This window comes from Lutra lutra, chromosome 1, assembly GCF_902655055.1.
Source record: "Lutra lutra chromosome 1, mLutLut1.2, whole genome shotgun sequence".
In the NCBI taxonomy this organism is placed as follows: domain Eukaryota; kingdom Metazoa; phylum Chordata; class Mammalia; order Carnivora; family Mustelidae; genus Lutra; species Lutra lutra.
In genome coordinates, this window is record NC_062278.1 from 208,179,455 (window position 1) to 208,196,969 (window position 17,515).

General features: G+C 47.5%; 1 protein-coding gene across 2 annotated transcripts in view; it reads left to right on the plus strand.

Annotated features, from left to right (window-relative positions):
* Positions 1 to 17,515, plus strand: part of CDCP1 (CUB domain containing protein 1) — a 57,481-nt gene that overhangs the window by 26,147 nt on the left and 13,819 nt on the right. For both annotated transcript variants that reach the window (XM_047696031.1, XM_047696041.1), the window contains exons 2-4: positions 3,700 to 3,918; positions 8,568 to 8,930; positions 9,743 to 10,111. In XM_047696031.1, the coding sequence (XP_047551987.1) occupies positions 3,700 to 3,918; positions 8,568 to 8,930; positions 9,743 to 10,111 (951 nt within the window). The remainder of the gene's footprint in view (positions 1 to 3,699; positions 3,919 to 8,567; positions 8,931 to 9,742; positions 10,112 to 17,515) is intronic.

Genomic DNA, 17,515 nt, shown 5'->3' on the forward strand with positions numbered 1-17,515 from the left:
GTTTATTAAGGCATAACTTACATATAATCAACTTCACCAATTTTAAGTGTGTAGGTGATGAATTTTGGCATCTGGGTACAATGTATAATCCCTTCCATGGTCAAGATTCAGAATGGTTCTCTGGTCCTACAAAGGCTCCATCCCCTGCCCCCACCTCCCTGGGCAGACAACTGCTGATCTGCTTAGGGTCTAACACTTTATTAAAATAACAATAATCGGGGCACCTGGGAGGCTCAGGTCATGATCCCTGAGTCCTGGGATCAAGCCCCACATAGGGCTCCCAGCTCAGCTAGGAGTCTGCTTCTCCCTCTTCCTCTGCCTCTCCCCCTGCTTGTGCTCTTTCTGTCTCTCTCTCTCAAATGAATAAATAAAATCTTTAAAAAAAAAAAAAAGAGTAGAGAAGAAACGGACAACCTAACTAGCCTGGCTACAGTCCTGAGACAATGCCACTTCCTGTGACAGTGACCTAGCCCCGCCAGAGACCCGGAGTTGGAGGCCACGAAAGCACATACCACGCTTTCCAAAACTGGGTGTTCCAAGAATTTTTTGCAGATAGCGTGGTAAGACCTTTTGATGATTGCAGGAAAAGAACACAAGGTTAACATACACCACTTGGGTATCAGTCTGATAACTGGGTTTCTGAACACAGGTCTAGCTTCATTTTAATCTGATGTCTTCACGAACCCCTGGGCCTCCAGCTCTCTCTCTCTCTCTCTCCCTCTCTCTGAAGATTTTAAATGGCTACGCTGCTTGAAGATGAAGCATTGGAGTAAATAAGCTTCTGCCTCAGAGAGTGTCTTCTCTCTCTCTGAAGCTGTTAATTAAGAAGCTCGGAGCCCCTGGTTCCCACCAAGATTGATTAGCCCAGACTGAAATCCAGGGGTGGTGGTATGTCTGTGAGATACTTCCAAAGGCAGCCAGGCAAGAATATGGAGATGAGAGTTTTCACTGGAGCCCCTGAGAGGCTCCTGACTTCTGCCTCCACATAGGCCCTCCGTACTGCCCAGATCCTGAGCAGGCCAATTCCTGTTGTCATAAGGTAGGAAGGTGCTCACATTCTGATCATGGGCAGCAAGAACAAATGAACAGGTAACACAGTGGTCTCAGTCAAAGACCTCAACAGGGGCGCCTGGGTGGCTCAGTTGTTAAGCATCTGCCTTCGGCTCAGGTCATGATCCTGGGGTCTTGGGATTGAGCTTCACAACAGGCTCCCTGTTCAGCGGGAAGCCGCTTCTCCCTCCCCCACTCCCCCTGCTTGTGTTCCTTCTCTTGCTGTCTATCAAATAAATAAATAAAATCTTAAAAAAAAAAAAAAAGAATAGAGCAGGGAGGGACAAAAAGCAGAAAGACAGGGGGCTGGTCAGGGAAGGCCGCTCTGAGGTGACCTTTCAGCTGAGACAGGAATGCCAAAAAGAACCCAGCTGTTGCTAGAGAAAGAGCATTTTTAGAAATAAGGACCAGGGGCATCTGGGTGGCTAAGTGGGTTGAGCCTCTGCCTTCGGCACGGGTCATGATCTCAGGGTCCTGGGATCGAGTCCCGCATCGGGCTCTCTGCTCAGCGGGGAGCCTGCTTTCTCCTCTCTCTCTCTCTGCCTGCCTATCTACCTACTTGTGATCTCTCTCTGTCAAATAAATAAATAAAATCTTAAAAGAAAAAAAAAAAAGAAGAAAGAAAGAAAGAAGGACCAGCATGTGCAAAGGCCCTGGGGATGTGAAAGAGGTTAGTGTGTTCAAGAAGACGACAAAGGAGGCCCAAGCACAGTAACCAAACCAGAGGGCGGGGGTACAAGCTGAAGTTGGCGAGATTAGACATTTTGCTCCAAAAAATGCAAACTTAAGCCAACTTGAAAGCCAAGTTGGGAAGGCAGCTGAGCTGGGGCACCGGCGTTCCAAGCCATGTGTCGCGGCCAGGCTGAGTCAGGAATGCTGACGAAGTGGCAAAGTCACTTCTTCCTTAGGTACCGATGATCATAGACTGGGAGCTGGCCAGAAACGTAGAATTATTCTAGCCCAACCCCCTCACTTTACAAATGAAGGAACAGAGGCTCAAAGAGGGTAAAGGTCTTCCTGATAAAACGGAGAAAATATTTGCAGTTTATTATCACAGATTGAGGGTTCAATTTCCACTACTGTATAAAGAGCTGCTGGCTGGCCAGCCTAGAGCAGAGTGAACAAGGTGGGGGAGAGGTTCAAGAGGAAATTGACAAAAGTCCCAACATGTGATCACACACAGCGGCTAGCCTAGGAAACACAGTGCGCTCATACCTTCCTGTGGGAGGGAAAACACACAAAACTCTCATGGCAGCTAGCAGTTTTGATCAAATGAAAACACGTGGCTGGTCAAAAACTGGAAAGCTGGGGCACCTGGGTGGCTCAGATGGTTAAGCATCTGCCTTTGGCTCAGGTCATGATTCCAGGATCCTGGGATCGAGCCCCACTTCCGGCTCCCTGCTCACCGGGGAATCTGCATCTCCCTCTCCCTCTGCCTCTCCCGCTGCTTGTGCTCTCTCTGCCTCTCTCTCTCTGTGTCAAATGAATAAATAGAATCTTTAAAAAAAAAAAAAAACTGGAAAGCACTCAAATGTCCCTCAACAAGTGTGTGTCCCTCAACAAGATAAACTGGAGTTGATACAGGCAACAGACAGTAAAAAGAAACACATGATAAATCCCTGCGGAAACACGGAGTAAACTCCCAAACATGTTGAGCAAAGTAACCAGGTACAAAAGAGAACATGCTGTAGGATTCTGTTTAAATGAAGGTCTGGATCAGGCAATGGAGAGTTCTCTGGGACCAGAAGCCGAGGTTGACTGTAAAGGGACATTAAAGGAACATTTAGAAGGGATGAAAATTTTTTATACCTTGACTGTTGTGGTGGTCATGTGTACATACGTTTGTTACAACACTTAAAATGAAAAAAAAAAAAAACCACCTAAAATGAGTGGGCCCTTTTTAATGTATATAAATTATATCTCAATAAAGTTGATTTTAAAAAATACATTGTTAGGGGCACCTGGGTGGCCCAATTGGTTAAGCATCTGTCTTCAGCTCAGGTCATGAGTTCAGAGTCCTGGGATCGAGCCCCACATGGGACTCCCTGCTCAGGGGGGAGCCTGCTTCTCCCTCTCCCTCGGCCCCTCCCCCCTACTCATGCAAGCACTCTCTCTCTCTCTCTCTCAAATAATTAAATAAAATCTTTAAAAAAAATTTTTCCCTAGCCTCCACTATTGTGTGTGTGTATATACTGGGCATGTGAAGCACTCGGGTCGGGAGACAGCAGCTCTTTGCAAACAAATACGTCCCCAGAGAGGAAGACAGTTTCTGTACGTGGACTTTGGTCTACAGTCAATATGGAGACGGGTGTGGCAATTCCTCTGATTGCTATGTAATGCTGCACAGATGGGGTATGAACACATACTGCTCAAAACATCTAGGCTGTGGTCTAGTGTTTTTAAGTTTTAGAAAAATTCATAAACGAGACGCATGTCAACACCCCATCAGCAACCGGCATCTTCTTTCTCATTGGTAAGGACAGCACTGTCATGTTACATCACCCCCCCATACACCCCTTCTCAGACCTGGAGGAAGGGAACAAAGGTGTCAAAGAGAGCATCCTTCCTGCACCAACGGAAGGGGACAGCAGCAATTTGGGAGACCTAAATAAATCACCCTGCTCACTCCGTTTTTCTTTCCTCCTCCAGGAGTTTCTGAGATTGCCCTGCCGCATGGAAGTGGCATTACGGTTTTCATAAAGCCTGGGACCTCACCCCTGGGACCCCTGCCGCTGAAGCCCTGTTACATCAGTAGTTCTAAAAAACATAAAACCTCATTGACCATCAAATCTGGAGAAAAAGAGGTCTTTTCCTTCACCTGCCATGACCCAGAGAAGCACTTTGTCATTGAGGTCCAGAAGAATATCGGTAAGTACACACTCACCAATGTTTGGCCTCCCTGCCCCTGTTTTGGGATGGGGGAAATGCCTCTAATGCTGAAACTCACTTTTTAGCTGTGATGTGGCTGCTGGTGGTTCTCAACCCTTTACACAGGTTACATTGTTGAAGCTCCAAAACAGCCCTAGGAGAAACTCACAAAGGCACTGACTTGCCTAAGATAGCATAGCTATTAAGTAGCAGCAGGGCAAGAACCCAAGTGCTCTGCCGAGCATTGTGCCACACTGTTTCTTGACAGAGCTATAGATCTTCCTTCAGGTCTGGAAAGCTCCAGCAGATGTGCTAAGTTTAAAGCGTTTGAACTAAAGCTTGAAAGCTAATTTAATTCAAATTTAAACTAATTAAATTCTAAGCTAAAATTTTGCTGACAAGGAGCAGAAAGCAAGGGAGCGGGAAGGCAAAGAAATTGGAGGGACCCCTGGGTGGCCCATCGATGGAGTTCAAGACTCTTGATCTTGGGATTGTAGGGTCGAGTCCCACATTAGGTATAGAGGTTACTGTAAAAATCTTAAAAGAAAGGAAAGAAGGGAGGAAGGAAGGGAAAGAAGGAATGAGGGAGGAAGGAAAGAAAGGAGGGAGGGATGGGAGGAAGGAAGGAAAGAAATTGGACAGTTGGGTACATAAGGCTGGGGAGGTGGGCCCAAGAGGCACAGTGGGGAAAACAGCAGCTTTGAGGCTGAGGGAGCTGGGTCTGGCTTCAAGCTTCAGGCTCCTTATCATGTGAGCTCACCACGTGGCTTTAACTGAGTCACTTAACTGTTTTGTGACTTGGTGTTTTCTTCTATAAAATAAGAGTCAATGTACCAACCAGCAGGACTCTTTTGAGGGTGAGATAAACTAATGGCCTAAAAATGTTTGACACACAAGGTAACAAACTACAGCTATGTGGGACTCTTGTTATTCTTCAGCATTTGAACTTGGGATGGGAGGGAGATTGACACAAGATATAAGCACCAGGCAGAGAGAATTAAATGTAGAATTTCCTAATTGCTTTAAGGTGGGCATGCCAACTAGTAGCCTAGATGTAGTAACAATGAGGAGAACATGATTTGGGATCCAATCAAAGCCATACTCAGAAAATTTATTTTGCTTTTCATTGAAAATAAATGAATCAGACAATAGATAAGCAAGAAAAGGGAGTAAAATAAACCTTGGGAAGAAGTTCAGAAAACCGAAAGGAGGGCGCCTAGGTGGCTCAGTCAGTTAAGTGTCTGAGCCTAGAGTCCTGGGATGGAGCCCCGTGGCAGGCTCCTTGCTCAGTGTGGAGCCTGCTTCTCCCTCTCCTTCTGCCACCCTCCCCCATTCATGCTCTCTCTCTCTTTCATTCTCTCTCTCTCTCAAATAAATAAAATCTATAAAAAGAAAGAGAGAGAAATTAAAGTACTTACCAGCAGCTTTAAAACTACATCTGGGGGGCGCCTGGGTGGCTCAGTGGGTTAAGCCGCTGCCTTCAGCTCAGGTCATGATCTCAGGGTCCTGGGATCGAGTCCCGCATCGGGCTCTCTGCTCAGCAGGGAGCCTGCTTCTCTCTCTCTCTCTCTCTCTCTCTCTGCCTGCCTGTCTACTTGTGATCTCTCTGTCAAATAAACAAATAAAATCTTTAAAAAAAAAAAAAACTACATCTGGGGACGCCTGGGTGGCTCAGTTGGTTGGACAACTGACTGCCTTTGGCTCAGGTCATGATCCCGGAGTCCCAGGATCGAATCCCGCATCGGGCTCCCAGCTCCACGGGGAGTCTGCTTCTCTCTCTAACCTTCTCCTCACTCATGCTCTCTCTCACTGTCTCTCAAATAAATAAATAAAATCTTTTTTAAAAATTTAAAAAATTAAAAAAAAAAAACCTACATCTGATAGGGGCGCCTGGGTGGCTCAGTGGTTAAAGCCTCTGCCTTAAGCTCAGGTCATGATCTCAGGGTCCTGCGATCAAGCCCCGCATCGGGCTCTCTGCTCAGTAGGGAGCCTACCTCCCCCTCTCTCTCTGCCTGCCTCTCTGCCTACTTGTGATCTCTCTTTCTCTCTCTCTCTCTCTGTCAAATAAATAAAATCTTTAAAAAAAAAAACCAACTACATCTGATAACTAAAGCTAAGGCACTGTTCTTTATAAAGACTAATTAAATAGACAAATTTCTGACTATTCCCTGGAAAAAAAAGAAAGAGAACATATAGATACACAGATACACAGCATTGAAAGGATAAATGTTGACTGAATGACATTTACAGAGACGATTTCTAAAATAGGCTATGCAAAACATTATGATAATACGTATGAAAATCTGAATAAAAGGACTAATTTGGGGGACAAATGCAATGAGCCAGATTGACTCCTATGAAGTTAGGAGATCTAAATAAATAAATAACCAAGGAGGAGGTTGGAAACCATGTCCAAGATGGAGGAAAGCAGGGTTTGGGTCAGTTAGACACAGTTTCATAGAGAATCCTTTAAAGTTTTAAGGAGAAGATAAGTTCTTATATTTAAACCATTCCAGAGGAGGGCTGGCAAATCCTTTCCGAGAAAGGCTGGATAGTAAATCTCAGATCGTCTCCAAACCAACCACTTGAGCTCTGCTGTTACAGGAGGAAATAACCACAAATAGGGAAACATGGGCAGTGATGTCCCACATGTTTATGCTTGGTGGCCAGGATTGGGCTGGGCTGGTCCCATGAACTGTGATTTGGTGACCCCTGTTCTAGAACACAGAAAGGTGAATTTTCATAGTTGATGTAATAAGATTCTTACAAACCTAATATCAAAATGTACCAGGGCGCTATAACAAAACAAAATGAAACAAAACACAAAACCCTCACTGTCTAAAGAGGGTTAAGAGATCCCATGAGAGCCCAGCAGGAGCCAATCCATGTGGCCCTGGGCACATTGGAGGTGTGGCTGGAAAACCCTGAGAAGAGTGGCTTTTTTTTTTTTTTTTTCGAGATTTTATTTATTCATTTGAGAGAGAGTGAGAAAAAAAAGAGAGAGAAAGCATGAGCAGGGGGCGGGGCAGAGGGAGAAGCAGATTCCCTGCTGACCTGGGAGCCCGGACGTGAGACTCAATCCCGGGACCCAGGGATCATGACCTGAGCTGAAGGCAGATGCTTAACCAACTGAGCCATCCAGGTGCCCCAGAGATGGCTTGATATAATGGAGTTTCAGTGAGCTCCTGAAAATAGTTCCTATCTTTACCCACACACAAAATCTAGCTTTAGCTACCTTCGTTGCCTTATCATCTCACCCCATTTCATGGGTAAGGCAGCACGATGTGTTGGCAAGAACTCGGGTGAACCAAACACAAGCCTGGGCTTTCGTCCTGGGATTGCGTGCGCTGCAAACAGGCTTGTCACCCAGACTCCAGGACCGCCTTGCAAAACTGAGAGTTCAGGCAGGAATGACCTTGGAGGACCTAGCCAGCTCTGAAATTCTCCTGTGATCCCACTTTGCATTGGTGGTCCTTTCAGACACCCCACTGGAGCAGCACGAGGGGTAGAGAGAGTTCCTGTTCCAGAGCCAGAAGCCACTGTGCCTTTAGGATTCCCTGCACCAGACACAGCAAAGTCTCCCTTTTCTGCTTGGCTTCTATCACTTCTTCTACGGGCTCATTTTCTCCTTAAGAGTAATGTTTCTTGCTTCGTTTTAAAAGGCTGAGGAAACAAGATAAATCAAAGGATGTCATTAGCTGTTTGCCTGTTTAAAAAAAAGGGGGGGGGCGCCTGGGTGGCTCAGTGGGTTAAGCCGCTGCCTTCGGCTCAGGTCATGATCTCGGAGTCCTGGGATCGAGCCCCGCATCGGGCTCTCTGCTCTCTCGGGGAGCCTGCTTCCTCCTCTCTCTCTGCCTGCCTCTCTGCCTGCTTGTAATCTCTCTGTCAAAAAAAAAAAAAAAAAAAGAATTCAACGGCACTGGTCGTAAAACAGCAGCATGACAGCCCCGAGGCAGAATGATAACTGTGCCTCTGGGTTCCAGCCCTGAAGGGGGTTGTAAGTTCCGAGTACTCGGTATATTGATGGAAAAACCAGTCTTAAAAGGGTGAGCTCAGCACTGTGCCTTCACAACCGTGAGACTGTGACTATCTCAGACCCAGGGGGACGTGGGGTATCCCAGAGCCCAGGTTCCATTGCAAAGGGCCCCCATCTGGCTTACTAAGTCTGGAAAACACAGTACTTAGGAGATATCTTGCGTCTGGTTCTCTGGAAGCAGAGCCTGATGCGGGGATTCTTTAGTCATCTGTCCAGAGGGTGCCCTTGGAGCGAGGAAGCTGTGAGAACATAGAGCCAAGGGAGGAAGTAAATGAAGTGTGATTTTAGCTGAAGTGTAGCCACAGGCTGATGTGGGCATTGCCAGGCTGTGTCCCTTGAAACAAGGAGGTGAGGGTTTTTCACCCCTACCTTGGGGAACAGTGATTGGCTGTGGGCTGCTACCCACCCTGGGAGGGGAGGAGATGCAGTTGGTCCCTTCAGGCTCTCTGGCCCAAGGAGGTTCCCCGCAGCCCCCCAGCTTCCCCTCTAGCACCTATACAGCCAGGAGATCATGCCTCTGCCTGTTGAGGAAGGCAAGGGCAGGCAGCATCTGCTCCAGGGGTCTGGAGAGGTCCTGTTGGTGACCAAACTTGCTTTTGTGACTGTGTTTCAGACTGCATGTCAGGCCCCTGTCCGTTTGGGGATGTCCAGCTTCAGCCCTCAACATCGATGCTGCCCACGCTCAACAGAACCTTCGTCTGGGACGTCAAAGCTCACAAGAGCATTGGTCTAGAGCTGCAGTTCTCCATCCCTCGCCTGAGGCAGATTGGGCCCGGGGAGAGCTGTCCAGACGGAGTCACTCACTCCATCAGCGGCCGCATTGATGCCACCACAGTCAAGATTGGGACCTTCTGCAGCAACGGCACGGTGTCCCGCATCAAAATGCAAGAAGGGGTGAAAATGGCCTTGCACTTGCCCTGGTTCCACAACCGGAACGTCTCTGGCTTCAGCATTGCAAACCGGTCTTCTATAAAACGTAAGCGCGCCCTCCATCTCTGCCGCCCCCCACTCCACACTCCCCCAGCCCGTCAGTTTGGCGCAGGCTGAAAACTGTGTGGCCACTCTCTTTCCTTGATCCTTTGTGCCCATGAGGTTTGTTTTCGGAATACGAAGTGGGATGGATCTGCAGACCTCCCTTGATTACCCCATTGATGATTTCTTTGTCCCATCTTCGAGCCCTTTCACAGTTCCCATAATTGTATCCTTGGTGTGCTGGAGCCAGTTCACACCCGTTCATGACAGCTGGTGGTTGAACGTTCAGGAATTTTGTGAGCTGATGCTAAATGGAGCCATTCATAGAAATAAAATGGTATAAACTTACAGTGAGAATAAATTTGTTTAGAAACAAAGGTAATAGATGCTCAAAACTCATCGCCTCCTAATTATTTTGCTGCATTTGACTGTTACCCATACCCTTGAGATTATTGATATCGATTGTACCTCTGTGGCCAAAATGCCATACAACAGCAAACTACTGCCCATCTGCTCCAAACTCCACATTCATATCCTGTTGGTGGCTTGAAATCAGCCATGGTGAGAGTATTCACAACAAGGAAATGGGCAGACACTACAAACTAGGGCTTTGATTTTTCCCTCTGCTGGGTCGGTCCTTCAACATTTAGTCATGCATCCCAGACGTATCCTTATCTGGGAATAAGACCACACCCAGAGCTCAGGACCTGAGTGTTGCTCTCACAGCTTCCTTACCCTGCTGCCTTTCCAGCGGGGTTAGGGTCTAGGACAGGGTCTAATCGCCTCCTGTTCTCGTTTGGGTCCGACTCCCAACAGGACTGTGCATCATAGAATCTGTGTTTGAGGGTGAAGGTTCGGCAACGCTGATGTCTGCCAACTACCCAGATGGCTTCCCCGAGGACGAGCTCATGACTTGGCAGTTTGTCATCCCCGCGCACCTGCGGGCGAGCGTCTCCTTCCTTCACTTCAATGTCTCCAACTGCGAGAAGAAGGAGGAGCGGGTTGAGTACTACATCCCGGGCTCCACCACCAACCCTGAGGTGTTCAGGCTGGAGGACAAGCAGCCCGGGAACATGGCCGGGAACTTCAACCTCTCTCTGCAGGGCTGTGACCAAGATGCCCAAAACCCAGGGGTCCTCCGGCTGCAGTTTCAAGTTTTGGTCCAACATCCACAAAATGAAAGCAGTAAGTGAGCCCTAATTTCCTTCCCCCCTCCTCCTCCAGCTCCTTCTTTCGTTCCTGGATAGTCTGCGTGGCGTGAGGTCCCTTTCCTATTTTTCATCTGTGGCTTTGGGCACATTTGGACTCTGGACTTTAGAAGAGTTTCAGGAAGTGTGTTTCCGGGCAGTAAATCAGGCTCATGGGTGAATGCCTGGCATGGCACTCCATTTCAACACAGTAAGAAGCAAATGGGAAATTGCAGGCTATTTTTTTAAACAAAGGGGTTGGAAGGTTACTTTTACTTTCTTTCTTTCTTCTTTTTTTTTTTTTTTTTTGGAGAGAGAGAGCATGAGCAGTGGGGGGATGGTCGGGGGAAAGAGAAAATCTTAACCAGGTTCCACACCCAGCACAGAGCTTGATGTGGGGCTCTATCTCACGACCCTGAGATCATGACCTGAGTGACTTAACTGACTGAGCCCCCCAGGCACCCCCAGAAGGTTACCTTCTAGATCACCTGTCTTGACCCTCCATGTGAATCAGAATGGCACCAGGACCGTCGGCTGGTGGACCCTGTTTAACTGGCCAAGTGCCCTGTACCATGCACACACACACTCCGTGCCGAGCTCTGACCTAAGCACGCCACTTAGCCTCAGCTAAGCCTTAGTACAACCTTATGGGGGAGGCAGGAGTTATCCTCAGTTATGTGAAAAAACAGGAGGTTGAGAGACCGTTTAGAACTAGCCCGACATTACGCAGCTTGTCAGGAACTGAGCAAACTTCAGAACCCAGAGCCCGTGCTCTGGGTCACTCTGAACCCCAGCTATGTTGATGAGAACGAGGTTGCACATCCCTTTACACACATTTACTGAGATGCCGTGAACCCAGAAAAGGTGCATCAGGGCCAGGACTAGGACAAAGTGCCCAGCATGCAACACAGAAGGAGGCACCCCCTCTGAGACGGAGGTGCTCCCCCTCAGGGTGGTGTACGTACAAAGTCAGCCCCTGAGGGCGAGTGCCTCCTTGAACTTGGCTCCATGGGGGGCAGTGTAGTTATTGAAACCAAAGGTCCGAGAGGAGTTCAGAGTAGCTGTTCCTGGGGCCTGTCTTTCAGCTAGAGTCTATGAAGGACCAAGGGTGTGACTGATGGTCTTGAGGCCATGACATGGGCTCAAGAGGAGTTCTGTCCCGAGCACTGATTCTCGGCCTTGTTTCGATCAGTATTTACTTCCGAGAAGTAGACGGAGCCAGACAGAAATGGCTAAGTGACAACATGACGTTTATTTCAGTAGAGCTGATAAATATCTGGAACGCCACCGTGTGGGACCCACCGCAGGGGCTGCCCCGCGGATGCTGCCTGGGGAATACCTTCTGGGTTTTTCCGGAAGCTGCAGCCCCAGCATGACCTAAGATGCCTTTTGATTTACAATAACCGTATAGATGGCATCACTGTGTGCATGTGTGTCCGCCAACACATTTTTGTGATTCCACTATCACAACTGCATCATCCCGATGTTGAAAACAGCCATGTAAACATCTGGAGATGGTGTGGGTTTGCGTTTAGGAGACCAAGGGATTTGTTTATCATCTTCGCTGCGGGGAAGGCTGCCGATTTATTGCATTGCCTGGAACAAAAGCTGAGTTGGTTTCTGCAACTCATAAAATTGTTAAACCGGCTTTCACCAGACCACAACCCAGAAAAGGTTTGCAGGAGGTCCTGGAAACTCCCAGGACTTCAAGGCTGGAAATGCACAGCAGGTTGGCAGGAATTCCAGGAGGACACTCATGGCAGAGCCTGGGGAGCGTACTGGGGAGGCCCAGATGGTTGGTGCCCCCTCATTGCCACCGTCAGGGGCTCTGTGTGCTGTTTCTGCTCTTTCTTGGCCTTGGAATGAGAAAGAAGAAGGTTTGGGGCGGGGAGATGCTTCAGGAGACTGAGTGCCTCGGTTAGGAGCCTCTGCCTTTCCTTCCTGCAAGAGTGAGGAGGGAGGCAAACCTCCTGCGGCTGGTCCTCCCATGGAGGCCTCCCTCCTGCTGCCCAGGCCAGGGATCCTTGCCCCTTGATTGTCCCCCTTTGTCCCCAGCAGAAGAAACAACCGTCCAAACCAAAGGCACGACTCCAAGTGCGCTTGTGGGGGCGGGGTTTGCATTCATCACACACCGTGATGTCGATCTGTCTGCACATCCGGGTCCCACTAAGTTCTTCCCAGTCGGGAATCTGTTTTATTCCTCCATCTTCCCACACTCACCACGGTTTCTGGCACATTCCAGGCCTTTTGTAAGTCTTTAAGGCAGACACTTCACTGACTGAGCCACCCAGGCACTCCTACTCTGTTTCTCCTTTGCTTAAGAATATCAGATAGGCAGGTGCCTGGGCTCCTGCTCAGCGGGAAGCCTGCTTCTCCCTCTCCCACTCCCCTTGCTTGTGTTCCCTCTCTCACTGTGTCTCTATCAAGTAAATAAATAAAATCTTTTTAAAAAATAAAAAAACAATAATTTTAAAAATATATCAGATAGGCTCAAACTAGACCCAGAGTAGACTAGGAGGAGCCCTCCAGGGGTGTCTTTCTATGGCTTGGCCACAGATATCCTATGCTGTGGGATGAGGCATGTGGGCTGCCCTGGGCCTGACAAGTGCCCCCCTGGCCCTGTGGCCATGTTTGTGAGCACTGACCACTTAGGCTGTCCAAAGCACACAGCTCAGCTGGGTTCAAGAGCTCGATTCACGTTCATCTCTACCAAACAAATCTTGTTATTCAGTGTTCCATTCTACACTCTCTTCTTTACTTTTCATTTTTTTAATAGTACAATACAGCTGACCCTTGAACAACATGGGTTTGAACTGCATGGGTCCATTTATACACAGATTTTTTTTTTCCAATAAATACAATATAATACCATAAAAGGATTTTCTCTTCCTTATGATTTTTTCTTTTCTTTTCTTTTCTTTTTTTTTTAAGATTGTATGTATTGGACAGAGAGAGGGAGCAGACGTGAGCAGGGAGAGGAGCACAGAGGGGGAGAGAGTAGCAGGCTTCCCACTGAGCAGAGAGCCTAACGTGGGGCTTGATCCCAGAACACCAAGATCATGACCCGAGCCGAAGGCAGACACCCAATCAACTGAGCCACCCAGACGCCCCTCCTTATGATTTTCTCAATAACAATTTCTTTTCTCTAGCTGACTTTATTATAAGAATACAGTACCTCATACATATGACATACAAAATACATGTTAATCGGCTATGTTAACTACCCTAACTAGTAGTTAAGTTTGCAGGGGGAGTAAAAAGTTACATGGACACTTTCAACTGTGGGAGGGAGTCGGCGCCCCTCACCCCGCACTGTTCAAGGGTCAACCGTACTACCCTGTCATACCTGGTATTAGCGCCCCATCACTTCCTAGAAATATACAAAATAATTTTGTCCCCCTTGGATTTTCATCCTCATAGTCACGGTAGAGAAACAACGTCTCTATTGTCTCCTACAGCCTGTTCCTCTTTTTATATCATTTCTGCAAGGTCCAATGGCCCTGGGGATACCGGTCCCACCAGGGAATAGTAACCTGCCCAACCATATGGTTCCCGTTAGCCCGGACAGACTGCAAACCTGCTGCCTTATGCGTCCCCCTCCAGCTTTTTGAAGGTGTGGTCACTTCCTCTGAAAATACCAGAAAAACGAGTATCTTCAGAACCCATGGGCTTCTGGGTTATTGTGACTCAACTAAGGTAGATGAACAGGAGTTTCCAGCTTGTTACACGGTAGGTTTCCATTAACCAGTCTGAGTAAATGCTGGTTGGGGAAGCAGCCATATGGCTTCTTCCTACAGACCCCCAGAAGCTACCCGGAGCCCTTAACAAAACGTTGACTTCATCCTGTTTTTGTCTTTTTGGGTAACTCAAGCTCTGTGAGTCTGACATTTGTCCTGGCAAATTGACATTTGACATTTTACCCGTATGGTGGCCTCTTATTCCCATGGAGCCCATTTTGATTTTAAAGTAAGGAATCTCGGGGATGCCTGGGTGGCTCCGTCAGTTAAACATCCGGCTCTTGATTCAGCTCAGGTCATGCTATCAGGGTCGTGAGATCGAGCCCTGTGCTGGCTCGGTGCTTAAGATTCTCTCTCTCCCTCTACCTCTGCTCCTCCCCACCCCCCTCACGCACACTCACGCACACACACACACTCTATTAAAAAAAATAATAAATAAAAATAAATAAATAAATAAAGTGAGAAATTTCTATCTACAAACCCCACAAAAGTCATTAGAGGCCTTTTCAAAACTTTAGTCCATAAGCTAATCCCATCAAGGGTTTCCAGTGTCAATAAGGATCAAATAGTGAAAGACTGTCCTTTTATGGGGGCAGAGGGGAGGTGTCTTTTCAAATCTCCAGCCCAGGTATTTATTACAGGAAGGAAATGTATACCGTGTTGTAGAGACAATATGGGATTCTCTTGCCGCAGGAAACAATCCATTAGGTTCCTAGCCTTGAGCAAATGCTTGGAGTCTCTCTGAGGTCTTTTTCAGCTGTAATTGGTGACATTCGCACCTCTCCTGCTCCTTCTGCTGAGGGTAGGATAAGGCCACTTGTCAGAGCACACAGGCGACACTGAGTAAAATCTGTCTTATCTTTCCATAGATTTAGGAATGTGGATGGTGACATTTCCCTTTAAACCACCCCACCTGTGACAGGTGAGGGACACAAACTTCCCTTCTGCCCAGACCCCAGAAGCCACCTATGAGCACATGCCTTAGGCAGCGTGGGAATTTACTGTGTATACCCCGAGAGCCAACCAAAACTGTGGAAAAGAAGCCATATCAAGTGACTAACAAAGGGGATGTATTTGCAGAACTGGAAAGCTGGACCCCTGCGGTGTGTGAGCACGGAGGCCAGGGTCCTCCATATGTGCCCCCACGGAGCAAGACCTGTCTTGCCCCAGAATCAGGATCATTTTCCTCAACAAACTCCACTCTCTGTTTTGGCTCAAGGGCGAGGTGTCTCATCACTCTCCCTTGATCATTCTACAGTGACTTTCAAAGGAAATAGGAACCATAAAACCACAGGACCATTCCACATGCACTAGAATGGCTAAAATAAGAAAGGCTGGCCACACCAAGTGTTGGCAAGAACGTGGGGCACTGGAACCCAGACACACGGTCGGCAGATGGGCACCAAGGTACAACCACGTGAGAGAACAATCTGGCGGAAATTTTCCTCCTTGGTAATTACCCTAGAGAAATGAAACCAGAAGTCTATTCAAAGATCCATAGAAGAATATGTATACAGCAGTTTTATTCGTCGTTGGAAACAGCCTAAATCTCCATCAATCTAGGAACAAACAAGTGTGGTAAATTCATTCTGTGGAACTCCACTCCATGATGACAAGGAAAAAGCGACTGATATCCATTTTTCTGAGGAAAAAAAGCTACTGAGTACATTTTCCTGAGGGGGAATAAGCCACACAGGAGGGAGCACATACCGTATGATTCCGTTCATAGGAAGTTCCAGAACAGGTGAACTCTGCAGTGATAGAAATCAGAAAGTGATGGCCTTCATGGGGCAAGACTGGAAGTCAAGCGGAATTGACCACAAAGGGGCACAAAGGAACTTGCTGGAATAATTGGAATGTTCTAGATCTTGCTCTGGGTGATAGATACGATGAATATAGAAAGCTGACAAAACTCATCACACTGAGCACTTAAGGTCTGTGCATTTTATTATATGTAAGTTACGTGACCAAAAAAAGTCAAGGAAAGCTACAGTCAGTGGTTAGTGGGTTTTGGAGTCGGAATGCTACTAGTGAGCTATGTGACTTGGGAGAAGTTACATTAGCTTTCTAGGCTTCAGATTTGTAGTTTATAAAAATTGACATGATTAAGGCAGTATTACCTTAAACAAATCTAAATTTTGAACTTCCCAAAGAAAAGGTCCTGGAGTACATGGGGGCCGTAAAAACAGGTCAATATTTGAAGAACTGTCCTTGAACTACAGCAAGTGTGACAAATGTGGTGCATTTCTTTTTTTTTTTTAAAGATCTTATTTATTTATTTGACACACAGAGAGAGAAATCACAAGCAGGCAGAGAGGCAGGCAGAGAGGGGTTGGGGAAACAGGCTCCCTGCCGAGCAGAGAGCCCGATGCGGGACTCGATCCCAGGACCCTGTGATCATGACCTGAGTCGAAGGCAGAGGCTTAACCCACTGAGCCACCCAGGTGCCCCCAATGTGGTGCATTTCTAACGCATATCGAGGGACAGCTTTGCTCTCATCTTGGGATCAGATGGCTGTTGATACATTTTTTTCAGAGGGGGCATCATCCATATAGGAGTTTCGAGAAGCCAGGCCCAGGGTTCCCATGGTTTCTTGTCTCCTCTGCCCAGCCACTGGCTGGAGAAGAGGAAACTGGGGTCCACAGAGGTCAGAAAGAGCTCAGGCTTTGTAATCTTAGTCCCACCATCTCCTGGTGTTTGTTTCCCTGTCTGTCAAATAGGGGTGAGGAAGCCTACTACTCTAGATTGTATATTTATTCCCAAATCATCACCCCCTCTTTTGGGGGAGGATTAGATTTGCTGCCCCACTGGCTACAGGCTTGGCCACGTGCGTTTGCTTCTACCAATGAAATATGAGCAGAAGTAAGTGTGCCCCTTCCAAGCGGAAGCTTCACCACCCATCCTATGTTCACCTTTCAAACTCTGTCAGGAGACTGATATGTCACAGAGCCTTCTCCTTCAGCCCAGATCTCAGAATTAAAAAGACACAGGATGCCTGGGTGGCTGTCGGTTAAGCATCTGCCTTCAGCTCCCATCCTGATCCCAGGATCCTGGGAACAAGTCCCAGGTCAGGCTCCCTGCTCAGCGGGGATCCTGCTTCTCCCTCTGCCCCTCCCCCCACTCATGTGCATGCGCGTGTGCTCTATCTCTCAAATAAATAAAATCTTAAAAAAAAAAAAGAAGAAGAAGAACTAAAAAGACAAGCTCTGATGCCACAGCCAGCTCACAATGGATATGTAAGGGGAATGAAGAATGAATCTTGGTTATTCTAAACCTTCAGATTTGGGGACCATTTGTTACTGCAGCATAACAGCCGGAGCTGACTGACACACGCCTTCTCAAGCACGTCATGAGGATTAACAAAGTAACACATCAAGGGGTCTCGACCATGTGCAAGATACACAGGTTATGGAGATCCCTGAAATTCACTTTCTGATGGGAAAAACAGACAACTAATTGGAAAATGAGGGCTTCCCATTAAAGAGAGATTCGCTTCCTTCTCAAACCACACTGTCATGGCATTTAAAACATTTCTAAAAGCATAAATTCCAAGGGAAATGATACATAGAAAGGAAACAATATTCTAACGTTTCCCAGCATGGGACAGATTCGGCAGACCCAAAAGTGCAAAGTCTAATCCCATAGTGGGAGACATCGAGAAGAAA